The 27,518-nt window shown below is 39.3% G+C and overlaps 1 protein-coding gene across 4 annotated transcripts in view; it reads left to right on the top strand.

Moving 5' to 3' along the window:
- Positions 1-27,518, top strand: part of FBXL4 (F-box and leucine rich repeat protein 4) — a 323,445-nt gene that overhangs the window by 205,754 nt on the left and 90,173 nt on the right. For all 4 annotated transcript variants that reach the window (XM_053710564.1, XM_053710565.1, XM_053710562.1 and 1 more), the window contains exon 5: positions 16,772-16,985. In XM_053710564.1, coding sequence (XP_053566539.1) covers positions 16,772-16,985 — 214 coding nt within the window. The remainder of the gene's footprint in view (positions 1-16,771; positions 16,986-27,518) is intronic.

Raw genomic sequence — 27,518 nt, 5'->3', positions numbered from 1 at the left:
ATGACTGGGGTAGGCGGAGCCTAGGAGGGATCATGTGACCAGCTTTGCTGGGCTCTTTGCCATTTCCTGTTGGGGAAGAGAATATCCCACAAGTAAGGATGACGCCGTGGACCGGACACACCGTTGGAGAAAGAAATTTATCAGGTAAACATAAATTCTGTTTTCCCCTGTAGCCCATTGCTGATAACTCTGATAAATATGTTAAACAAAACAGGCCCCAGAACTGACCCCTGAGGATCACATTTACTAAGACACTTTGTTTTCTGTCCTTAAGCCAGTATTCTACCCAGTTCACAATTTTTGTGTCTAGACCAATGAGATAGTTTGTGAATGAGTTTGTTGTGTTGGACTGTGTCAAATGTTTTGCTGAAATCTAGATATGCTACATAAACTGCTTCACCCTGGTCTAATACTTTTTTTAAAATTATTATTTATTTTTAAACCAACAATGTATAAAAGTCATGCTATTATGCAGAAATCATACATAACACAAGACCATTCGCCACACAGGGCAAAATATGCTTATACAACATTCACAAAAAAGAAAAGAAAAAAAAGATGCCCACGGATACATAACAACCACATAGTCTATATTATTACACTAAGTGTACCCACTGTTGGTATTTTATCTATTAACCCCTACATCTATCCATCCTAACATAAAAAAAAAATGAATGTAACAACCCTCCCCCCCCCAGCTAGTCAGCCCTGGAGTACAGCCATTCTCCCCTTAAATTTGATTCCTGAATGGATATTGAGTTTTTAAAAGGGAAAATAACTAACTTCTGAATATTAATATCCAATGACCTAATATATTTTTCCCATTTAGCAAAAAATATCTTTATATTACTTTCCATTTCCATCTGTATTTTAACCTGTTCTAGAAACATTTGATATAGCAGTCCACTCTTGAACTCTGAAAATGTGGGTTCTTTATGAGACTGCCAATTTCTCAGAATTATTTTCCTTCCAAGAAGAATAGCTGTATTCAATAATAGAGTGTTTCCACCAACTTCATCATAGGTTGTTAAGAAGAACACATTCTGACTATTGAGATAGATATACTTATTTAAGATTTTTGTTGCCCAAAATCTTTGAATTACTGGACAAAACCAGAAAAGATGGACCATATCAGCTGAATTAAATTTACATCTGATACATGATGGTTTGTCCCCAGCTTTTGCCCAATAGGAAAGACGTTTAGGGGTAATATAGATTTGATACAAAATCTTTACTTGCTGTTCCCTATAATATTCCCCCCTCATGGCTTTGGCAGCCCTGCTGGTAGAGCTCATCAATAGCTCCGTCTCCATCTGATTTACAAAAAACTCCCTCCATTTTAATGGGAGGTATCTAATATTACTTTGTTCCTGACTAATTAATAGTGACCTATAAGTGGGTGAGATAGAGAGTTTCCCTAGCCGAAATAATAGTAATATATGTTTTAAAGATGTGTTATTCCATTCAAGATCTGCCAGTCTCAGAATTTGTTCAGCATAATGACGGAGTTGTAAATATGCAAACAATTGGTGATTTGTAATCCTGAATTCTAACTTACATTCATCAAAGGTTTTGACTCTACTCTCCTCTGTATTGATTACTTGAATCATATATCTAACCCCCGCATTAGTCCATCTCCCAAATCTTAAAGAATCATACCCTTCCAAAAAATCTGGGTTCCCTCTAAAAGTTAAATAAGGAGAAACCCTAAAATTGGAACCTGTTCTCTTACAAAACTTACGCCACTGGTCTAATACTTTTGTTACATAATTAAAGAAGTCAATCAGATTAGTCTGACATGATCTCCCTAAAGTAAAACCATGTTGATTTTGGTTCTCTAAATTGTTTGTCTTTATGTAAGTCATTTATTCTTTATTTTAACAGACTTTCCATTAGTTTCCCAACTAACTGGCTTGTAGTTACCAGATTCTTCCCTACTGCCCTTTTTATGAAGAGGTAATACATATGCTATTCTCCATTCATCTGGTAAAGCTCCTGTTAATAGTGACTGATTAAACAGATCAGTTAATGGAGCAGTTACCACTGATCGAAGTTCTTTTAAAACCCTTGGATGAATATGATCAGGACCCACTGACTTTTTTTTAACATTTATTTTTGATAATGCTTAAAAAAAACCTCATCCTCTGTAAAAAGATTAGTGAATCATCACATAAATAACTAAGCAGAGTGAAAACAAGGAGCTGTAATCGGTTGTCCACCCACTTTTTGACACATCTGGATGGTACCACACATTTTCCAATTGACTTTCAGTGAATGGTGAAAATTAGATGCCCCAGGATTCCTAACGAAAAATGTATTAAATATATTTTTAGTAAGACATATCTTAAGAGTTTTTATTTAAAGATATTGTAATGGAGTTATATTGCCTCATTTACTTATTTAGCATTTAGCTTTAGCATTCCCTCACCAAGGACCTAGTTCTCTAAAGGTGACTGTCTATCTAATTTACATTTCTGTATGCAAAGGCAAGACACATACATATTGAATGTAATCTGTAAAACTCATAGTGAATTATGCTTTCAAACCTGTATAAATAGTACACATCAAAATTTGAATGAAAATCCTACAATAAAATGCAATCTTACATTAAGCTGTAAAATTATTTTGTTCTTTCAACAGATGGTGAGCATCCACAAATCATCACTTTTAGGAAATTCCCCTAGGAGGAGATAAGAGACTCCAACATATCATAATTTTAAATCCCTCCCACTTCCCGTGATCCTCAGTAATTTTCTTTTGCAGCTTGAAAGGTTTCTGAGCTTTCAGATTTGTCATGTAAAAACCTTTTTTTCTGATTTTTCATCAGGAAAAGGCTGTTCATCGCATTAGCTATGGTTTTCTTCCTAAGGTAGTCTTCTATGACAATTTGGATGGTGTGAGACCTCTCAAATATTATGTTGAAGCCACAAAAAATTTCAGACCTTTTTCTATTGATTAGATTTGTAAATTAGCTATTTTGTCTTGTTTACACACTTTTTTGAAGTTCTATCACTTTGATGTCTATACTTCTTCTGAGGCTGCTTCACAGCAGGAAAGTTCTGTGGGCCATAGTGCCTGATTAAGTAATGTGCTGCGTTCACACTTTACGTCCCCATTTCATTGTGGTCTAGGATACTTCAATACTTGGGTATTTATTCCAAAAGTGATGGCTCATGGACTCTCGTCATCTGATGAGAGAAAACAAAATTTATGCTTACCTAATAAATGAATTTCTTTCATGAAGGTTAGAGTCCACAAGCCCCACCCTTTTCATTTTGTTCAGGTGGCAGCAGTACTTAATTGGCATTTCTTTCCTGCTTTTTTCCTCCTAATCTTCTTGGCTATATGTGTGACTGAGGATCATGGGAGGTGGAAGGAATTGAAAGCTCTGGCATGTTGGGGTGTCATTTGCCTCCTCCTAGTGGTGAGGGTGGGAATTTCCACCATCTCTCACCATCATAAAATATATTAATTTAACAGGTAAGAATTTTTTTTCTTCATAAACTTGATGAGTTGGATAAACAGGATTGTTCCCTGTATGTGTGAATCTTTTTCTTACCGAATTTAACCTGACAATTTGTTTTCAAAAAGCAAAATCCACTTATTAAACTGAAAGAAAAAGACATGTTTGTAAAACTAGAAACAAATGCAAGGTACATTTTGCATAAAGCAGGGCAATATAATTTGTATTTGCTTTAACACAAAAGTTATTATTCCCGGGTGCTCCCTGTCAAATCTCCCCAGCAAGATTGTGCATTCTGGAGAGCTTCATGTCAGCTTGAAGTTTACTGGATATTCCAGGTTCAGCACCTGTGTGGACTACACATGGGATAGTCAGCAGGATATTTCTTGGCATGCTGATAAAATTTAGAGAATCGAGCCCTAACGGCTGTAGTTTACATTTTACTCTTCATCTGCTCATTTCATTGTCCTGTACAATATTTAATTAGGAAAAATAAGGAGAGAACACAGAAGGTATTTGTGGCACACTTAACATAATACACTTAATTTATCAAATGAGGAATGGATAGGGAGGACTGATATAACAAAATAATAAATAAAATATAACTTTTTTTTTATAATAATTTTTATTAAGGTATTAGAGTCTCATACAGCTTATGCATTATATATTAAAAACATAACAGTGCAACATCGTAACATGAGAAACATAAACTTTGATTCTAGAGGAGTGTCAATGCCACCCCTTTCAATGTTACCTCGTTTTTACCATAGCTTATGATGTTTCTTAGTGGTAACACAATTGAGACGGCCGTTAGCTAAGCGGGTCTGTCCGCTAGGGTATCTCGATATCAGCATTCACGCACCACAGACTTCTCTAAGCCACAGGAAACAAAGGTTCCCATGACTTACTGGGAGAGGCGTGGAAATCAGGAGGGCCCAACCCTATTCATCCAGGGGCTCTCTCTCATCCCACATCTGGCTCTCCTCAGGGGGGGATCAGGGGTATTTCCTAGGGGCCTGATCAACTTCGGTGTGTCTCGGGAGAGTAAAGGAGAGGGAGGCCATCTACGAAGTTGTCCCTGGTTAGTTAGGGGCTAATTAGTTTACATGGTTTTACGGGTCCAGTAAGAGTCCCATGGTTCCCATATTAGGCAAAAATCTGTCAGTTGTCTGCGCTCCCTGAATACGTAGTTTTCCATATTTTTGATATAGATAACACAGTCTATTACCCCTTGCCACCTGGGAGGTAGATTTTTTTTCCAATTTCTGGCCACAAGCAACTTGGCGGAAGTAAGGATGCCTATAAGCAGGATCCGTTTGAATCTGGGGAGAGAATCTATTCCTAGGTGTAGTATAGCAAGTGTGGGGGAAAGCGTGTCCACCAGGCCCAGATCCCTGCACAATGTCTCCACTCTTTCCCATAGGCCAGCGAGTTTAGGGCAGGCCCACCAAATGTGGAGTGGGGTGCCCTTTTCTCCGCAATCCCTCCAGCACATGGGGGAGTGGTCGGGATATAGTTTTTAGAGTTTGGTGGGAACTAGATGCCACCTCGTGATGATCTTAAAGTACAACTCGTAGAGAGTGACGCAATGGGTGGCTTTTTTAGCGTGACTAATTGCCTCTTCCCATGCTTCAAGGGGGTGTTCCAGTTGCAGGTCACTTTCCCAGGCCTCCATATGGATTGTTTTAGTTGGGATATTATCCTCGATTAAACATTTGTAGTGCGCAGAGAGAGGTTTATAAAGTTGGAGGTTCGCTTTCCAACGCGCTTCCCACGGGGAAAGATCTCGGAGCTGATCTTCCAGGAAGCCCCAGGATCTCATTAGAGATCGGATCCGTAGCAGGTCAAAATGGAACCTGGAGTCAGCGAGGGTGAAGTTAGCATAGCAGAGTGTGTTTTCAATTGTTTGTTTTCATAGAAATCTTGTAGGTCACGGATATCCGTGTCAGCCCATGAGCTGGCGTGGGCATCGGGTAGACCATAGAGGAGCCCTTGTATGGAGTGTACTGGTGAGGGGTGAGGAGCAATGAGTCTGCTATGTCTAAGTTTCAGCCATCTCTCCTGGCACCCCTTGACTATGTTGTTGGAGATGAAAATTTTGGACTGCCAATGTGGGGGTAGCCAGAGGAGATCCTGAAGGTCTACAAACGCCGGGAGCGAGGCCTGCTCCAATTCTCTCCATCTAGTTATAGGGAGGTTCTTACCCCATGCCGAAGCATGGGTGATCATCGCAGCTTCATGATATTTCCTAATGTTTGGGAGGCCTATACCGCCTCTTTCAACGGGGGTCTGAAGGATGTGAGCCGCCACTTGAGGTCTCTTTTTGTGCCAAGTGTAGGCATTAAAGAGTCTGTATCTTTCGAACCAGGGGCAGAGGGATTGAAAGCGGTATGCAACGGAAAAAATATGTGAGCTTAGGCAGCACCATCATCTTGAGGGCTGCTACTCTGCCCAGCCAAGAGATCTCACCAAACCTCCTGGAATGGAGATCTAATGTAATCTCTTTCAGTAGATTTTCATAATTTTCTTTAATGGTTATAGTTTTGGAATGGGAGAGGAACACTCCCAAGTGTCGCACACCTCTAGTTGACCAGTTAAAAGAGTAAGAGAGCTGGATTTCGTTTTTGTCTTCAGGGGGAATGTTTATAGAATAGACTTCAGTTTTACTGACGTTAATTTTATAGTACGAGAGTTCACCAAATCATCGCAGCAATCTAAACAATGGGGGGAGGAAGTCTAGGGGGTCTGTGAGGAAGACCGTAAGGTCGTCCGCAAATAGGGCTAGCTTCTGGACGGTGTCGTGAAGCTGGAGTCCTTGAATTTCAGAGCTCCTTCTAATAGCTGCCCAGAGGGGCTCGATTGCAAGAACAAACAGAAGAGTGGATAGGGGTACCCCTGTCGAGTCCCGTTAGTTATCTGTATTGTGGGAGAACAGAATCCCAGACCCCTTACTACGGCGGTGGGAGAAGAGTATAGGGCCTTAACAGCCTTAACGTAGGAGTCGGGCAGACCGAAGGCTGATAGAGTTTGGAATAAATATTCCCATCTCACCCTGTCAAAGGCCTTCTCGTCATCTAGCGACAGGGTGAGCATGGGGAGACCTAGGTCAGCTGCCTCTGTAAAGATATTGAGGAGGCGGTGGGTGTTATCCTAGCCTTGTCTATTGATAACGAATCCCACCTGGTCGAGGTGAATAAGGGTTTGTAGATGTGTACTTAGCCTATTGGCTAGGATTTTGGCATAGATTTTGGCGTCCACATTGATAAGGGAAATGGGCCTATAGCTGGGGCATTGAGCAGGGTCTTTGCCTTCTTTGTGTATTGTAATAATATTCGCTTCAAGGAATTCCGGTAGGAATCTACCTGTCTGTGCAACGCTCACGAAAAATCGGAGCAGAATTGGGGAAAGCACAGAGGTCAGGGCCTGGTAGAAAGAGACTGTGAACCTATCTGGTCCTGGGGCTTTGTGGGGGATAGACTAGCTATGGCGGCTTTAACTTCCTCTGTTGTGAATTGTTTCGTCAGTGTGGTTTTGACTTCCTCTGTTAGAGTGGGTAAATCTAGGCTCTCTAAGAATTCGCGAATGTCTCTTGTGTTAGCTCTATTTGTTGTTTCTGTAGTTGCAATATTATATAGAGAGGAATAATATTTTTCAAAGGCTATTCCTATTTCTCTAGGTGAGTAGACTGGGCCTCTTTGTGTGTTGATGGAGGCTATTCTATTCTGTTGCGTGCGTTTCCGTAGCTTATTCGCCAGTAATCTATCTGCTCTTTTGCCTTTGTAATAATAGAGCTGCTTGAATCTATGTAGGTTATCTTGTACTTTCAGTGTTTCTCTCTTAGCAATATCCTCTCTGACTAGTCCTATCTGCTGGGCTATGCAGGTATCAGAGCATGACTTGTTAGCGGTCTCCATTTTTCGGAGATCTCCGTATAACTTGGCAAGTGAGTGGCCACTAGATTTACGGAGATGGGCCAATTTTTTGATGAAATGTCCCCTAAGGTAAGCCTTAAGGGCTGCCCACACCATGTTCAGGTCTGTAGTGCCATTGTCATTGTGTGTTAAAAAGTCGGTTATTGTCCTAACCAGTACTGGAAGTTCTCCCTCCGCTAGAAGCTGTTCGGGAAGCCTCCAGGGGGGTCTGGTGGTTAAGGATTGCAGTGCAGAGAAGTCTATGTACACCATATCGTGGTCTGACCACGTACATGGTTGGATGGTATGGTTCATACACTTATCTAGGGACCAAGAGTCACATAATATATAATCAATTCTCGAGTAAGAATTGTGGGCCTTAGAATAATGTGTGAAATCTTTTTGGGTGGGTGCTAAACACCGCCATGTATCATAAAGGTCAAATTGATACATGAGTTTGCGGAACGCATTGGAGGTGGAAGAGATGTTTCTGTCTGCATGTGTGGTGAGGGTAGACTGCTTATCCTTTTGGGGATCCCACACCATGTTGAGGTCCCCCCCTACAATTAGACGCCCTCGTTTGAGCCTATCCACCTGCGTTAGGAGGGTACGCACAAAGGGGATTTGTTTCGCATTTGGGGCGTGCACAGAAACCAAGGTGTATGGTATTTAATTTAATTTGCATACTAATATTAGAAATCTCCCTTCGGGGTCTCTTTCAATGTGTTCTGGTGTGAATGTCAGATCTCTGCTAATTAAGATTGCTACCCCCCATGATTTCCCTTCTGTATTAGATGCGGTTTCACATATTGGATAATTCTGGGATTTTTTAAGAGAGTGTGAATCTCCCTTCCAATGCGTCTCTTGGAGAAATAGTATTTGGACCTTATGTGTATGTAAGTAGTTAATTAGCAGTTTCCTCTTGGTGGGCAAGTTTAGTCCTTGCGCATTTAAGGTGGCTATACGGATGAGCGCCATTTAGATGGCGTTTGCGGGGTCTCGAAGGGACAGGGGTTAGGTGAGGAATGGGGCTGGTTGACGGGGGATTCTCCCTGGTGATTAGGTGTAGTGATTCTCGAAGTCTGTGGTGCTTGTTGTAATTAAGGGATCGAGAGCCCTAGGGGCAAGGTCAAGGAAAAGTGTTAGGTATTCACTTTCACAATGAGTGTCTCCACTGGTGTGTCAACCAGGGTGACACAACTAATTTTGTGGGGCGAAGTCGAGCAGAAAAAGGTCATGCTCCCCACCAGTCATAAAAGGCAAACATTAATAATATGGTAACATAACATTGATATAGCATTTTTAACAATATAAACAGTACAGTAAACAATGAACGAGACTGAAGCTTCAAACTAGGGAGGGATTCTAAGCTGTCAATGAGATAGGGTTCTCTATCGTGAAAAAGGTGGGGTATGTCGGGTGGTCGTGTTCTATTAGGATAGCGGTTATTAGTGGTCCACGGGGGAGGTGGTGGTGTCTGTCCTCACTTCTCGGACGATTTATGTGGTCTGTCTGGTCGGCTAGGTATGGTCCGGTTTCATGGATAGATCATCTGCAGGCCAAGACGGACATTGTCTTAGTTAGTTAGAATAATATGTGAGGGTTATACTGAAAGATAGTCCTTGGCTAAGGTAGTGTAGAGATGGTCTGGGGGTACCATATACAGTCGGGCTGTGGTCTAAAGATATTGTTTGTTAGTCACTAGGTAAGGTATGTCTATTAGTGGAGTATACAGGAGGGGGCAGCAGGTTTCAAATGTACAATTTCCCCGGCTATTCACTTAAACTTAAGTACCTCCAGGCCTGAGCAAACCCCATCTATACATGTCATAACCCGCAAAATATTAAACATTACCCCATGCCCACCATGATAAGAACGATTAAGGCTGGTGCTAATAAGTCTGCATTAATGCTTATTGGAATCTAAATTGCTAAGCACAGCAATATAAAATAATTTAGAGGTTTAACATAAAAGTTCTATACATCTCACCCATCTTCTTCTGTGGCCTTGAATCCTCACTGAAAGAATGTGCGGGATTATCCCGCAAGTGTCTCTACTTTTACAACAAGAGTTCAGTTGGTCTGCAATGTAAGTTATATGGTCTGTAAGCAGGTTCTCTATGGGTCCTCAGGCGTGGATACTTCTCTAATTTCCAGGGACCTTTTTGATGTTGAAGAGGGTCGCTGCGGGAGAGGTTTCCATACTGGTGCTGAGGCTCTAAGGCCTGTTTGTTGTTGAAGGTCTGTCTTCTGAGTCTTCAGGAAGTAGGCCCAATTTCTGTAGTAGCTCTCGCGCTTAAAATATAACTTTTATTTGTCAAATTTAATATATAAAATAGAACAAACAAATACATATACTACACAGAGAGATGATATGGAGATGCCAAAAAACCTATATTATAAGTATCAGTGTGATATAATTTCACTAATTGTCTATGGTGGGATGTAAGTGGTTTATGATTTGCCTATAGATGTATATGCAAGATTCGAAAATCAGGCAGTCTGTTGTTTACCAAATTCCTGGGTACAATATTATTGTTATAAAATATAACAGGACCCCACCATAGTTATATTCAAATTCCACTCTCTTTATAAAAATAATTAAATTTATCTGACTAGCGGTCAGATTCCAAAGTATCTCATGTGTATTAAAAAAAATTGATGAATGGTAACAAGATCATCCATTAAAGTACAGAGAAAATAAAGTTTAAAATAGTGTTCAAGAAAAGTACACATAGATCATTCTAACACACGCTTCTCCTGTAATAAAAATAGTATATAGGTGTATACCTGAGTCTTTAGTGCTCGTATAAAAGGCCTTTGAGAAAGCAGTTGGCGAAACGCACGTCAGGTGGTCGCACTGCCTCTCCTGTATTCTCTTTGTAATAATAGTCCTTTATGTAATTATGTTGGCCTTAATTGGCACTTAGTCTCTATTTTTTATGGGTCATAATAATCTTCTTCCGGAACCTCTTAGATATTTGAACATGGGTAATGTGCTTGAGAGCTCCGGGAAATATATTGCTAGCCTTTCCTCTCTCCTAGCGGTTCATAGTATTTTTAGGTAGAAGTAGAAATCCATATATGAGACTGCTTGTATACTATATACAGGGAGTGCAGAATTATTAGGCAAATTAGTATTTTGACCACATCATCCTCTTTATGCATGTTGTCTTACTCCAAGCTGTATAGGCTCAAAAGCCTACTACCAATTAAGCATATAAGGTGATGTGCATCTCTGTAATGAGAAGGGGTGTGGTCTAATGACATCAACACCCTATATCAGGTGTGCATAATTATTAGGCAACTTCCTTTCCTTTGGCAAAATGGGTCAAAAGAAGGACTTGACAGGCTCAGAAAAGTAAAAAATAGTGAGATATCTTGCAGAGGGATGCAGCACTCTTAAAATTGCAAAGCTTCTGAAGCGTGATCATCGAACAATCAAGTGTTTCATTAAAAATAGTCAACAGGGTCGCAAGAAGCGTGTGGAAAAACCAAGGCGCAAAATAACTGCCCATGAACTGAGAAAAGTCAAGTGTGCAGCTGCCAAGATGCCACTTGCCACCAGTTTGGCCATATTTCAGAGCTGCAACATCAATGGAGTGCCCAAAAGCACAAGGTGTGCAATACTCAGAGACATGGCCAAGGTAAGAAAGGCTGAAAGACGACCACCACTGAACAAGACACACAAGCTGAAACGTCAAGACTGGGCCAAGAAATATCTCAAGACTGATTTTTCTAAGGTTTTATGGACTGATGAAATGAGAGTGAGTCTTGATGGGCCAGATGGATGGGCCCGTGGCTGGATTGGTAAAGGGCAGAGAGCTCCAGTCTGACTCAGACGCCAGCAAGGTGGAGGTGGAGTACTGGTTTGGGCTGGTATCATCAAAGATGAGCTTGTGGGGCCTTTTCGGGTTGAGGATGGAGTCAAGCTCAACTCCCAGTCCTACTGCCAGTTTCTGGAAGACACCTTCTTCAAGCAGTGGTACAGGAAGAAGTCTGCATCCTTCAAGAAAAACATGATTTTCATGCAGGACAATGCTCCATCACACGTGTCCAAGTACTCCACAGCGTGGCTGGCAAGAAAGGGTATAAAAGAAGAAAATCTAATGACATGGCCTCCTTGTTCACCTGATCTGAACCCCATTGAGAACCTGTGGTCCATCATCAAATGTGAGATTTACAAGGAGGGAAAACAGTACACCTCTCTGAACAGTGTCTGGGAGGCTGTGGTTGCTGCTGCACGCAATGTTGATGGTGAACAGATCAAAACACTGACAGAATCCATGGATGGCAGGCTTTTGAGTGTCCTTGCAAAGAAAGGTGGCTATATTGGTCACTGATTTGTTTTTGTTTTGTTTTTGAATGTCAGAAATGTATATTTGTGAATGTTGAGATGTTATATTGGTTTCACTGGTAAAAATAAATAATTGAAATGGGTATATATTTGTTTTTTGTTAAGTTGCCTAATAATTATGCACAGTAATTGTCACCTGCACAAACAGATATCCCCCTAAAATAGCTATAACTAAAAACAAACTAAAAACTACTTCCAAAACTATTCAGCTTTGATATTAATGAGTTTTTTGGGTTCATTGAGAACATGGTTGTTGTTCAATAATAAAATTAATCCTCAAAAATACAACTTGCCTAATAATTCTGCACACCCTGTATGTACTCTTTCTTATACGAGCACTATAGACTCAGGTATACACCTATATACTATTTTTATTACAGGAGAAACGTGTGTTAGAATTATCTTTGTGTTCTTTTCTTGAACACTATTTTTTTTTTTTGTTTAAATAATTTTTATTGAGGTTTATGATAAAGTAACATACAAATATAATAACAGACGAAACTCATATAACAACGGGGAACATCATTATACAGTAAAAGCTCAGTAGCTATCAGTTACAGGTCACTAGTAGCATATTGTACAATAGTTTCCAATGGCAGAGTAATGTTAGACAATATGAAATCATAAGTAGAGTTCCAACATAAAACAAACCTTGTATAGTTTTTTACTTTTGTAGTACTGAACATATTGGTTCATTAACAATCATTAGACAATACTATATAATATAAACATGAATTAACAAGTTGGTTATTGGTATCAAGCGAGAGAAAGAGCAACTCAACAAATGTATACCACATGATTTAGGAAAGAGGGGAAGGAAGAGAAGGGGAAGAGAGAGGAAAAGAAAAAAAAAAAAAGGGGGGGGGGAGGGAGGTAAAGGATGAGGAGGACAGGTGGGAGGGTGACTCCCCATCTCTGGTTCTAAGTGCCCCAAAGGCTCTAGATCCCTAAAGGAGAACCCACCGGCGATCAGCTTCCACACCCTATGTCTGGTGTCATCTAGAGTCTTATTACATAAAACACAAGGCATTGCTAGCACGTGATAATCTCTCCTTCTAGGCATTGTCGCCAAGCTTCCCAGCATAGACAGTGAATCGGGATTTTGTTGTTAGCTGCAAAGACCGCGCTTTCCATGGTTTCAATATGAACCATTGTAGACTTAATCTGGTTCCACCTAGGGCCCTTAGGTTGGAGCCATGTCTTAGCGATATTTACAGACATGAAAAATATAGATGCACAGGTATTTTAAGTGTCGAGGTATCTTGTCAGAGAATAAATGAAATAATGCCACAGCTGGCCGATTAGATTCCGCCAAGCCTAGTTTGGTGCAGTAATAGAATGCTCTGGTCCAGATTCTCTGAATCTTAGGACACTCCCACCACATATGAGCAGGGGATCCCACTTTGCCGCATCCCCTCCAACACATAGAAGAGTTTGTTTTGGAGATCTGAAATAGGCGTAAGGTAGTGTAATGCCATTGTGTCAGGATCTTAAAATAAAGTTCAAAATAGGTAGTACTATGAACCGCGTTCTTTGTTAACAGGGTTGCAAATCTCCACTCTTCTTCAGACGCGTTGAAGTGCAGAGCACCCTCCCAATGCATGATATAGAAAGATTTGTTATATATAGGTGCTTGTATGAGGGCGGAGTAGGCCAGAGAGAATACCCTTGGGGCGAGATATTTTTTGAACACTATTTTAAACTTTATTTTCTCTGTACTTTAATGGATGATCTTGTTACCATTCATCAATTTTTTTTTAATACACATGAGATACTTTGGAATCTGACCGCTAGTCAGATAAATTTAATTATTTTTATTTTTATAAAGAGAGTGGAATTTGAATATCACTATGGTGGGGTCCTGTTATATTTTATAAAATTAATATTGTACCCAGGAATTTGGTAAACAGCAGACTGCCTGATTTTCGAATCTTGCATATACACCTATAGGCAAATCATAAACCACTTACATCCCACCATGGACAATTAGTGAAATTATATCACACTGATACTTATAATATATGTTTTTGGCATCTCCATACCATCTCTCTGTGTAGTATATGTATTTGTTTGTTCTATTTTATATATTAAATTTGACCAATAAAAGTTATATTTTATTTATTATTTTTTATTATGTTATATCAGTCCTCCCTATCCATTCCTCATTTGATAAATTAAGTCTATTATGCTAAGTGTGCCCCAAATACCTTCTGTGTTCTCTCCTTATTTTTCTGAATAAATAATATTTGGGTATCAGGCACTACCTATATAGGGATACGTAGGTCCACCCTCTAAGGATATTATAATAAGACTTAATACCTTTCCCCTTATCTCTCTTTGGAGAGGCTTCCTATAACAATATTTAATTAGTTACATAGACTTCTGGAAGTTTTTATTGGTAGAATCTGATGCATTTTTTTTCACAATCATGGTCTTTAATTTGCAACATTTTATTTTTGGTCTATGTTGATTTATAGTCCTTACTTTGCTTTTCTTAATCACCTTTAATTAAAATATGTTGCTGACATTAGTCCGTTCCTTTATTTCTATTTGTCCTTTTACAGGAGTGGATAAACACTGCTATTTTAAAATATATTTTTTTATTATATAAAATAATGTGTTACTAATGCACTGAGAATAATGGGATCAGTCATATAACCATATTTATTATAATCAGACTCCTGATTGATCAGTTAAGGATTTTTTTTTACCTAAGCAAAGACAAATTAAATATTCATTTACATTGATGCCTCTCCTTGTCTTACTGGTAGAAAATAGTCATGTGACAAAGCTAAAAAATAAATAGTTTTTTTATCTTATTAAAGTTAACTTTTCAGTGACCAAATAATAATTATTTTATTAAAGATAATAGTTAATGTATAAAAGTAGGTTCAACTTTCAAACTGTGGTTAATCAGAAGCAAGTTCATTTTTCAGATATGGCTCCTTCCCATCAAACACTCATCTTGCCTTTTGGATTATGAAGTGATAATTTTTAACTTGAGATGATACACAATTAGTATGAGCAACAAGAGTGGAGATAAAATAAGTAAAAGCAGAGACGATAAAACAAAAGCAAAAGTTAAAATTCTATACCATAAATAAAAAAAAATATTTTAACAGATCTGACAAACAATAATGATTCATTTAATTACTTACAAAATGAAAAAAATATTATACAACAGGAACCTCATATTTATTAATGCTGACCAATCAAAGCAACAGGTTTAACATAAAATATTTTAGATAATGTACTTGACGAAGGTGAGATTGTATTACAAACTATGGTATGTGTAACTGCAAAGATAAAGTAATCAGAAATAAGCATACAGTCTTTCCTCTTATGCAGTCACTAGCCTAATCAGCTGGTCTAAGAATATGCATAGAGAGAGAGAAGTGCTTTACCAGGAATGAACAACAGCTCAGTAGTTTGTTCTACGGTGAGTTACCACCTGGGAGCAGCCACTTTTAGCCCAATTGTGCTTTTCACAGAGAACTTTCCTAAAGTATATCAGACTGATCCTGCCTAGTAAGATCAGTCTAGCCCCAAAATACCAGTCAATTCTCCTCTGAACAAAGAACATGGCAACCCCAGATGATCATTTCAACCTTCTGTGGGCATCTTAGTCTTCCAAGCACATTGTATAAGGAGTTCACATCTGGTTTCCCCCATCACCCTTACAGTGACCTCCCCAGGGTCATTATACAAATGCATGCAGAGAGAGAAGCCCAATTGTGCTTGTCACAGAGAACTTTCCTGAAGTATATTAGTCTGATCCCACCTAGTAAGGGTCAGTCCAGCCCCAAAATCCTTCTCTGAACAAGGAATATGGCAACCCCAGATGATCGTTTTGGTCTTTTGCGGGCCTCGTCAGTGAGGTGCAGCCATATTTCTCTAAGCACATTGGGCAAGGAGTCCACGTCTAGTTTCCCCTTCACCCTTAGGGAGACCGCTCCATAGAACAATCTATTATGCTATTGTTTGTTCCATCAATTAACTATTTTCTCTTTTTGTGAATAGTCTAAGAGTATGTGGTGAGAAACCTTCCTAATAAAAGCTTTAGATGCCACTGCCCATGCCTTCGCTGAGAAAATAAGAATCTGTTTCTGCTAGAGACATTAGCTACTGAACCTGTCCGATTATAGAGAGGTTTAGAAATCAGACTTGGGCATAGAAAATGTGTTCTAAAAAAGTATTCTTTGGAACAGCATAGCCCGAATTGCATTGGGTCCTCAAAAAAAAAAAAAGTGAGTAAGAAGTAGAATGAGAGAGAGGTTTTATGCTACAAGCTGTGCTTAAATACAACTTCCAATGTTGTGAAGCAATACTTATCTATATCAGGGCTTAAAAAAAGTCAGAGTCTGGCCTGAGATTGGTGAGGCAATATCTTGCTTATACAGATCTCAAATGAGAAATGACTTTTATCATTCCACAGACTAAATGTTCCTTACTGACTAAATAACCATGCATTAACGATTTATTTATCTGTAATGTTTCATAGGTAAACATTGATAGTTCAGAATGATTGGTTTTGTTTGAAAATCAACTTAACAATTTTACTGGCCCGACTCGTTAATTAATCAATTCCCATTTCCAGTAAATATGAAAACATTTCACCTTAAAAAAATATTATGATACATGAAATCAGTTTAATTTTAACTGAATCTTGCTGGAAATGGGTATTTATTAAATAGAGCATAATTTCAAGTTTAGTAAAAAATGTAAAAAAAAAAAAAAAAAGTAAATTTACTTTAAATTTTGTAGTCACTTTTCTTAATTGCTTACCATGTAAATATGTTGCCTTGAAATATATTTTTGAGAAATTTATTTTTAAGAATATACTAATTACAAGATGACATAATTTCTATAAAGGAAATACCAGAGAACAGGATGCATTAGACATTGAAAAAAATTGTCTGGATCTGTATAATACTATTTGACAGCATCATTATCCAGTGTATAGTAAGGAAGTAATTGCAATCCAAAAAAACTGCAGCCAGAATCATTATCCACTAATTTTTGCTTCAATATTTCTTGTCAGACTCTTAAAAGTGTGTGGTTCTGAACTATTACGCCTGGAGTTGGCCTGTGGCCACTTCTTAAATGAAGCATGTCTGGAAGTCATTGCTGAGATGTGCCCAAACCTTCAGGAATTAAATCTCTCTTCTTGTGATAAGCTGCCACCTCAGGCTTTCAGCCATATTTCTAAACTCTGTCGATTAAAACGCCTTGTTCTGTATCGAACAAAAATTGAGGTAAGCACTGATTTTTTTATTTTAATTTATTTGGTACTCAATTCTATAATTGTTATAATTTATTGTGTGAAAAAATAATGAAATACATTGTGATTGTTCCCCACTGTTCTTCAGGGATATTTTTTTAATTTATATGGTACATTAGGATCATTTCATCATAGTATATTTATTAATGTCAGCTTTTAAGATTAAAATTACATTAGATTAACCCAATAAGAGTGCTTATATGTAACAGTGTAATATTTATTAAATAATTTATTATGTGATAGATCTTTATTTATATATATATATATATATATATATATATATATATATATATATATATATATATATAAAAATCATGTAAATATTGGAGCAAAACAAAGTACTGCATAGAGACATTGGCCTAGATTTAAAGAAACTTAATTGTCAAATTAATATCAGGAAAACAAAAATGTTGAGGCAATTTTTGTTTTTTAAAAAACAAAATTGATTTCATATGGAATGACCCACAGGTTAAAAATCACAATCACTATAATAGTTACCTGAATAAAAGCATGCAGTTTCAGTTTATATATCACTGACTAATCATGTGCACTATGTACCATGTACATCAACTTGTCTGAGAAGCTTTGTATACATCTACAATTAACATTAATCAAGTTCTACTTTATCTCTTTTTTTTTTCATATTATTTTTATTGTGTAGACAGTTGTATTACACCAAAATATAACATAATAGTAGGAAAGTACAGATTTTTTTTCCTGTTAATACATATCAATTCAAAAGAAACATAATGAAAATTTCCTTTAACACTAGACATTGCAATCAATGCTATAAAAACATGAGTATAAAATAGGGGACGTAGAGTCTGTTTTTGAATCGAGAGTGAAAATGTTTTAATTATAGGGAGCCATTTCTCAAACAATTCTTGGGTTTTACTCGCATGAGCAGGATCAATATTTTGTATCTCAAAGACCAACTGTTGGAGAAGAGTATTACGAAAACAGGAAAAACTTGACATGTGGATTTTTCCAATTTTTCAGAATTAGATATCTTACTGCCATGATTATGGTAATTTAACATATTATAGTTTACTGGTCCGTTAACTTCCAAATTGGAATGAAGAAGAAATATTATATGGTAGGCTTGGATGTTAAAGTTATCCTTAAACAGTTTGTTATACCAAAAAATAATTTCTTTCATGTAATTAGCAAGAGTCCATGAGCTAGTGACGTATGGGATATACATTCCTACCAGGAGGGGCAAAGTTTCCCAAACCTCAAAATGCCTATAAATACACCCCTCACCACACCCACAAATCAGTTTTACAAACTTTGCCTCCTGTGGAGGTGGTGAAGTAAGTTTGTGCTAGATTCTACGTTGATATGCGCTCTGCAGCAGGTTGGAGCCCGGTTTTCCTCTCAGCGTGCAGTGAATGTCAGAGGGATGTGAAGAGAGTATTGCCTATTTGAATTCAATGATCTCCTTCTACGGGGTCTATTTCATAGGTTCTCTGTTATCAGTCGTAGAGATTCATCTCTCACCTCCCTTTTCAGATCGACGATATACTCTTATATATACCATTACCTCTACTGATTCTCGTTTCAGTACTGGTTTGGCTTTCTACTACATGTAGATGAGTGTCCTGGGGTAAGTAAGTCTTATTTTTGTGACACTCTAAGCTATGGTTGGGCACTTTTATATAAAGTTCTAAATATTTGTGTTTAAACATTTATTTGCCTTGATTCAGGATGTTCAATATTCCTTATTTCAGACAGTCAGTTTCATTATTGGGATAATGCATTTGAATGATCATTTTTTTCTTACCTTCAAATTTGACTTTTTTCCCTGTGGGCTGTTAGGCTCGCGTGGGCTGAAAATGCTTCATTTTATTGCGTCATTCTTGGCGCAGACTTTTTTGGCGCAAAAAATTTTCTTTGTTATTTCCGGCGTCATACTTGTCACCGGAAGTTGCGTCATTTTTGACGTTTTTTGCGCCAAAAGTGTCGGCGTTACCGGATGTTGCGTCATTTTTGGCGCCAAAAGCATTTAGGCGCCAAATAATGTGGGCGTCTTTTTTGGCGCTAAAAAATATGGGCGTCATTATTGTCTCCACATTATTTAAGTCTCATTGTTTCTTTGCTTCTGGTTGCTAGAAGCTTATTCACTGGCATTTTTTCCCATTCCTGAAACTGTCATTTAAGGAATTTGATCAATTTTGCTTTATATGTTGTTTTTTCTATTACATATTGCAAGATGTCCCAGATTGACCCTGAATCAGAAGATACTTCTGGAAAATCGCTGCCTGATGCTGGATCTACCAAAGTTAAGTGTATTTGCTGTAAACTTATGGTATCTGTTCCTCCAGCTGTTGTTTGTAGCGAATGTCATGACAAACTTGTTAATGCAGATATTTCCTTTAGTAATGTTACATTACCTGTTGATGTTCCATCAACATCTAATACTCAGAGTGTTCCTGTTAACATAAGAGATTTTGTTTCTAAATCCATTAAGAAGGCTATGTCTGTTATTCCTCCTTCTAGTAAACGTAAAAGGTCTTTTAAAACTTCTCATTTTTCAGATGAATTTTTAAATGAACATCATCATTCTGATTCTGATAATGATTCCTCTGGTTCAGAGGATTCTGTTTCAGAGGTTGATGCTGATAAATCTTCATATTTATTCAAAATGGAATTTATTCGTTCTTTACTTAAAGAAGTCTTAATTGCATTAGAAATAGAGGATTCTGGTCCTCTTGATACTAAATCTAAACGTTTAAATAAGGTTTTTAAATCTCATGTAGTTATTCTAGAAGTTTTTCCTGTCCCTGATGCTATTTCTGAAGTAATTTCCAGGGAATGGAATAATTTGGGTAATTAATTTACTCCTTCTAAACGTTTTAAGCAATTATATCCTGTGCCATATGACAGATTAGAGTTTTGGGACAAAATCCCTAAGGTTGATGGGGCTATCTCTACTCTTGCCAAGCGTACTACTATTCCTACGCAGATAGTACTTCCTTTAAAGATCCTTTAGATAGGAAAATTGAATCCTTTCTAAGAAAAGCTTACTTATGTTCAGGTAATCTTCTTAGACCTGCTATATCTTTAGCGGATGTTGCTGCAGCTTCAACTTTTTGGTTAGAAGCTTTAGCGCAACAAGTAACAGATCATAATTCTCATAGCATTGTTAATCTTCTTCAACATGCTAATAATTTTATTTGTGATGCCATCTTTGATATCATTAGGGTTGATGTCAGGTATATGTCTCTAGCTATTTTAGCTAGAAGAGCTTTATGGCTTAAAACTTGGAATGCTGACATGTCTTCTAAGTCAACTTTGCTTTCCCTTTCTTTCCAGGGTAATAAATTATTTGGTTCACAGTTGGATTCTATTATTTCAACTGTTACTGGGGGAAAGGAACTTTTTTACCACAGGATAAAAAAATCTAAGGGTAAATTTAGGTCTAATAATCGTTTTCGTTCCTTTCGTCACAATAAGGAACAAAAGCCTGATCCTTCCCCTACAGGAGCGGTATCAGTTTGGAAACCATCTCCAGTCTGGAATAAATCCAAGCCTTTTAGAAAGCCAAAGCCAGCTCCTAAGTCAACATGAAGGTGCGGCCCTCATTCCAGCCCAGCTGGTCGGGGGCAGATTACGATTTTTCAAAGAAATTTGGATCAATTCAATTCACAATCTTTGGATTCAGAACATTGTTTCAGAAGGGTACAGAATAGGCTTCAAGATAAGGCCTCCTGCAAGAAGATTTTTTCTTTCCCGTGTCCCAGTAAATCCAGTGAAGGCTCAAGCATTTCTGAAATGTGTTTCAGATCTTGAGTTGGCTGGAGTAATTATGCCAGTTCCAGTTCTGGAACAGGGGCTGGGGTTTTACTCAAATCTCTTCATTGTACCAAAGAAGGAGAATTCCTTCAGACCAGTTCTGGATTTAAAAATATTGAATCATTATGTAAGGATACCAACATTCAAAATGGTAACTATAAGGACTATTCTGCCTTTTGTTCAGCAAAGGCATTATATGTCCACAATAGATTTACAGGATGCATATCTGCATATTCTGATTCATCCAGATCACTATCAGTTCCTGAGATTCTCTTTCCTAGACAAGCATTACCAGTTTGTGGCTCTGCCGTTTGGCCTAGCAACAGCTCCAAGGATTTTTACAAAGGTTCTCGGTGCCCTTCTGTCTGTAATCAGAGAACAGGGTATTGTGGTATTTCCTTATTTGGACGATATCTTGGTACTTGCTCAGTCTTCTCATTTAGCAGAATCTCATACGAATCGACTTGTATTGTTTCTTCGAGAACATGGTTGGAGGATCAATTTACCGAAAAGTTCATTGATTCCTCAGACAAGGGTAACCTTTTTAGGTTTCCAGATAGATTCAGTGTCCATGACTCTGTCTCTGACAGACAAGAGACGTCTAAAATTGGTTTCAGCTTGTCGAAACCTTCAGTCTCAATCATTCCCTTCGGTAGCCTTATGCATGGAAATTCTAGGTCTTATGACTGCTGCATCGGACGCGATCCCCTTTGCTCGTTTTCACATGCGACCTCTTCAGCTTTGTATGCTGAACCAATGGTGCAGGGATTATACAAAGATATCTCAATTAATATCTTTAAAACCGATTGTACGACACTCTCTGACGTGGTGGACAGATCACCATCGTTTAGTACAGGGGGCTTCTTTTGTTCTTCCAACCTGGACTGTGATTTCAACAGATGCAAGTCTGACAGGTTGGGGAGCTGTTTGGGGGTCTCTGACAGCACAAGGGGTTTGGGAATCTCAGGAGGTGAGATTACCAATCAATATTTTGGAACTCCGTGCAATTTTCAGAGCTCTTCAGTCATGGCCTCTTCTAAAGAGAGAGTCGTTCATTTGTTTTCAGACGGACAATGTCACAACTGTGGCATATGTCAATCATCAAGGAGGGAGTCACAGTCCTCTGGCTATAAAAGAAGTATCTCGAATACTGGTATGGGCGGAATCCAGCTCCTGTCTAATTTCTGCGGTTCATATCCCAGGTATAGACAATTAAGAAGCGGATTATCTCAGTCGCCAAACGTTACATCCGGGCGAATGGTCTCTTCACCCAGAGGTATTTCTTCAGATTGTTCAAATGTGGGGACTTCCAGAAATAGATCTGATGGCTTCTCATCTAAACAAGAAGCTTCCCAGGTATCTGTCCAGATCCAGGGATCCTCAGGCGGAGGCAGTGGATGCATTGTCACTTCCTTGGAAGTATCATCCTGCCTATATCTTTCCGCCTCTAGTTCTTCTTCCAAGAGTAATTTCCAAGATTCTGAAGGAATGCTCGTTTGTTCTGCTGGTGGCTCCAGCATGGCCTCACAGGTTTTGGTATGCGGATCTTGTCCGGATGGCCACTTGCCAACCGTGGACTCTTCCGTTAAGACCAGACCTTCTATCGCAAGGTCCTTTTTTCCATCAGGATCTCAAATCCTTAAATTTGAAGGTATGGAGATTGAACGCTTGATTCTCAGTCAAAGAGGTTTCTCTGACTCTGTGATTAATACTATGTTACAGGCTCGTAAATCTGTATCTAGGAAGATATATTATCGAGTCTGGAAGATTTACATTTCTTGGTGTCTTTCTCATCATTTTTCTTGGCATTCTTTTAGAATTCCGAGAATTTTACAGTTTCTTCAGGATGGTTTGGATAAAGGTTTGTCTGCAAGTTCCTTGAAAGGACAAATCTCTGCTCTTTCTGTTCTTTTTCACAGAAAGATTGCTAGTCTTCCTGATATTCATTGTTTTGTACAAGCTTTGGTTCGTATAAAACCTGTTATTAAGTCAATTTCTCCTCCTTGGAGTTTGAATTTGGTTCTGGGGGCTCTTCAAGCTCCTCCGTTTGAACCTATGCATTCGCTGGACATTAAATTACTTTCTTGGAAAGTTTTGTTTCTTTTGGCCATCTCTTCTGCTAGAAGAGTTTCTGAATTATCTGCTCTTTCTTGTGAGTCTCCTTTTCTGATTTTTCACCAGGATAAGGCGGTGTTGCGAACTTCTTTTAAATTTTTACCTAAGGTTGTGAATTCTAACAACATTAGTAGAGAAATTGTGTTTCCTTCATTGTGTCCTAATCCTAAGAATTCTAAGGAAAGATCGTTGCATTCTTTGGATGTAGTTAGAGCTTTGAAATATTATGTTGAAGCTACTAAAAATTTCCGAAAGACTTCTAGTCTATTTGTTATCTTTTCCGGTTCTAGGAAAGGTCAGAAGGCCTCTGCCATTTCTTTGGCGTCTTGGTTGAAGTCTTTGATTCATCATGCTTATGTCGAGTCAAGTAAAACTCCGCCTCAAAGGATTACAGCTCATTCCACTAGGTCAGTTTCTACTTCCTGGGCGTTTAGGAATGAAGCTTCGGTTGATCAGATTTGCAAAGCAGCAACTTGGTCTTCTTTGCATACTTTTACTAAATTCTACCATTTTGATGTGTTTTCTTCTTCTGAAGCAGTTTTTGGTAGAAAAGTACTTCAGGCAGCTGTTTCAGTTTGATTCTTCTGCTTATAATTTCAGTTTTCTCCAACATAGGTGTGTCCGGTCCACGGCGTCATCCTTACTTGTGGGATATTCTCTTCCCCAACAGGAAATGGCAAAGAGCCCAGCAAAGCTGGTCACATGATCCCTCCTAGGCTCCGCCTACCCCAGTCATTCTCTTTGCCGTTGTACAGGCAACATCTCCACGGAGATGGCTTAGAGTTTTTTAGTGTTTAACTGTAGTTTTTCATTATTCAATCAAGAGTTTGTTATTTTCAAATAGTGCTGGTACGTACTATTTACTCAGAAACAGAAAAGAGATGAAGAATTCTGTTTGTATGAGGAAAATGATTTTAGCAACCGTAACTAAAATCCATGGCTGTTCCACACAGGACTGTTGAGAGCAATTAACTTCAGTTGGGGGAACAGTTTGCAGTCTCTTGCTGCTTGAGGTATGACACATTCTAACAAGACGATGTAATGCTGGAAGCTGTCATTTTCCCTATGGGATCCGGTAAGCCATGTTTATTACGATTGTAAATAAGGGCTTCACAAGGGCTTATTTAAACTGTAGACTTTTTTTGGGCTAAATCGATTGATATTAACACTTATTTAGCCTTGAGGAATCATTTATTCTGGGTATTTTGATTTAATAATATCGGCAGGCACTGTTTTAGACACCTTATTCTTTAGGGGCTTTCCCAAAGCATAGGCAGAGTCTCATTTTCGCGCCGGTGTTGCGCACTTGTTTTTGAGAGGCATGGCATGCAGTCGCATGTGAGAGGAGCTCTGATACTTATAAAAGACTTCTGAAGGCGTCATTTGGTATCGTATTCCCCTTTGGGTTTGGTTGGGTCTCAGCAAAGCAGATACCAGGGACTGTAAAGGGGTTTAAAGCTTAAAACGGCTCCGGTTCCGTTATTTTAAGGGTTAAAGCTTCCAAAATTGGTGTGCAATATTTTCAAGGCTTTAAGACGCTGTGGTGAAAATTTGGTGAATTTTGAACAATTCCTTCATGTTTTTTCGCAATTGCAGTAATAAAGTGTGTTCAGTTTAAAATTTAAAGTGACAGTAACGGTTTTATTTTAAAACGTTTTTTGTACTTTCTGATCAAGTTTATGCCTGTTTAACATGTCTGAACTACCAGATAGACTGTGTTCTGAATGTGGGGAAGCCAGAATTCCTATTCATTTAAATAAATGTGATTTATGTGATAATGACAATGATGCCCAAGATGATTCCTCAAGTGAGGGGAGTAAGCATGGTACTGCATCATTCCCTCCTTCGTCTACACGAGTCTTGCCCACTCAGGAGGCCCCTAGTACATCTAGCGCGCCAATACTCCTTACTATGCAACAATTAACGGCTGTAATGGATAATTCTGTCAAAAACATTTTAGCCAAAATGAACCCTTGTCAGCGTAAGCGTGGATGCTCTGTTTTAGTTACTGAAGAGCATGACGACGCTGATATTAATATCTCTGAAGGGCCCCTAACCCAATCTGAGGGGGCCAGGGAGGTTTTGTCTGAGGGAGAAATTACTGATTTAGGGAACATTTCTCAGCAGGCTGAATCTGATGTGATTACATTTAAATTTAAATTGGAACATCTCCGCATTTTGCTTAAGGAGGTATTATCCACTCTGGATGATTGTGAAAATTTAGTCATCCCAGAGAAACTATGTAAAATGGACAAGTTCCTAGAGGTGCCGGGGCTCCCAGAAGCTTTTCCTATACCCAAGCGGGTGGCGGACATTGTTAATAAAGAATGGGAAAGGCCCGGTATTCCTTTCGTCCCTCCCCCCATATTTAAAAAATTGTTTCCTATGGTCGACCCCAGAAAGGACTTATGGCAGTCAGTCCCCAAGGTCGAGGGAGCGGTTTCTACTTTAAACAAACGCACCACTATTCCCATAGAGGATAGTTGTGCTTTCAAAGATCCTATGGATACAAAATTAGAAGGTTTGCTTAAAAAGATGTTTGTTCAGCAGGGTTACCTTCTACAACCCATTTCATGCATTGTCCCTGTCACTACAGCCGCATATTTCTGGTTTGATGAACTGCTTAAGGTGCTCGATAGTGACTCTCCTCCTTATGAGGAGATTATGGACAGAATCAATGCTCTCAAATTGGCTAATTCTTTCACTCTAGACGCCTCTTTGCAATTGGCTAAGTTAGCGGCTAAGAACTCTGGGTTTGCTATTGTGGCGCGCAGAGCGCTTTGGTTGAAATCTTGGTCGGCTGATGCGTCTTCCAAGAACAAGCTACTAAACATTCCTTTCAAGGGGAAAACGCTGTTTGGTCCTGACTTGAAAGAGATTATCTCTGATATCACTGGGGGTAAGGGCCACGCCCTTCCTCAGGATCGGCCCTTCAAGGCAAAAAATAGACCTAATTTTCGTCCCTTTCGTAAAAACGGACCAGCCCAAGGTGCTACGTCCTCTAAGCAAGAGGGTAATACTTCTCAGGCCAAGCCAGCTTGGAGACCAATGCAAGGCTGGAACAAGGGAAAGCAGGCCAAGAAACCTGCCACTGCTACCAAGACAGCATGAAATATTGGCCCCCGATCCGGGACCGGATCTGGTGGGGGGCAGACTCTCTCTCTTCGCTCAGGCTTGGGCAAGAGATGTTCTGGATCCTTGGGCGCTAGAAATAGTCTCCCAGGGTTATCTTCTGGAATTCAAGGGACTTCCCCCAAGGGGGAGGTTCCACAAGTCGCAGTTGTCTTCAGACCACATAAAAAGACAGGCGTTCTTACATTGTGTAGAAGACCTGTTAAAAATGGGAGTGATTCATCCTGTTCCATTAAGAGAACAAGGGATGGGGTTCTACTCCAATCTGTTCATAGTTCCCAAAAAAGAGGGAACGTTCAGACCAATCCTAGATCTCAAGATCTTAAACAAATTTCTCAAGGTCCCATCGTTCAAGATGGAAACCATTCGAACTATCCTTCCTTCCATCCAGGAAGGTCAATTTATGACCACGGTGGATTTAAAGGATGCGTATCTACATATTCCTATCCACAAGGAACATCATCGGTTCCTAAGGTTTGCATTCCTGGACAAACATTACCAGTTCGTGGCGCTTCCTTTCGGATTAGCCACTGCTCCAAGGATTTTCACAAAGGTACTAGGGTCCCTTCTAGCGGTGCTAAGACCAAGGGGCATTGCAGTAGTACCTTACCTGGACGACATTCTGATTCAAGCGTCGTCCCTTCCTCAAGCAAAGGCTCACACGGACATTGTCCTGGCCTTTCTCAGATCTCACGGCTGGAAAGTGAACGTGGAAAAGAGTTCTCTATCCCCGTCAACAAGGGTTCCCTTCTTGGGAACAATTATAGACTCCTTAGAAATGAGGATCTTTCTAACAGAGGCCAGAAAAACAAAGCTTCTGGACTCTTGTCGGATACTTCATTCCGTTCCTCTTCCTTCCATAGCTCAGTGCATGGAAGTGATCGGGTTGATGGTGGCGGCGATGGACATAGTTCCTTTTGCGCGCATTCATCTAAGACCATTACAACTGTGCATGCTCAGTCAGTGGAATGGGGACTATACAGACTTGTCTCCGAAGATACAAGTAAATCAGAGGACCAGAGACTCACTCCGTTGGTGGCTGTCCCTGGACAATCTGTCTCAAGGGATGATGTTCCACAGACCAGAGTGGGTCATTGTCACGACCGACGCCAGTCTGATAGGCTGGGGCGCGGTCTGGGGATCCCTGAAAGCTCAGGGTCTTTGGTCTCGGGAAGAATCTCTTCTACCGATAAATATTCTGGAACTGAGAGCGATATTCAATGCGCTCCAGGCCTGGCCCCAGCTTGCGAGGACCAGGTTCATACGGTTTCAATCAGACAACATGACGACTGTTGCGTACATCAACCATCAGGGGGGAACAAGGAGTTCCCTAGCGATGGAAGAAGTAACCAAAATTATTCTTTGGGCGGAGTCTCACTCCTGCCACCTGTCTGCTATCCACATCCCAGGAGTGGAAAATTGGGAAGCGGATTTTCTGAGTCGTCAGACATTGCATCCGGGGGAG

Source organism: Bombina bombina, chromosome 4 (genome assembly GCF_027579735.1).
Source record: "Bombina bombina isolate aBomBom1 chromosome 4, aBomBom1.pri, whole genome shotgun sequence".
Taxonomy (NCBI): Eukaryota; Metazoa; Chordata; class Amphibia; order Anura; family Bombinatoridae; genus Bombina; species Bombina bombina.
The sequence above is the reverse complement of the archived record's forward strand: the minus strand, read 5'-3'. Positions and strand labels throughout refer to the sequence as shown.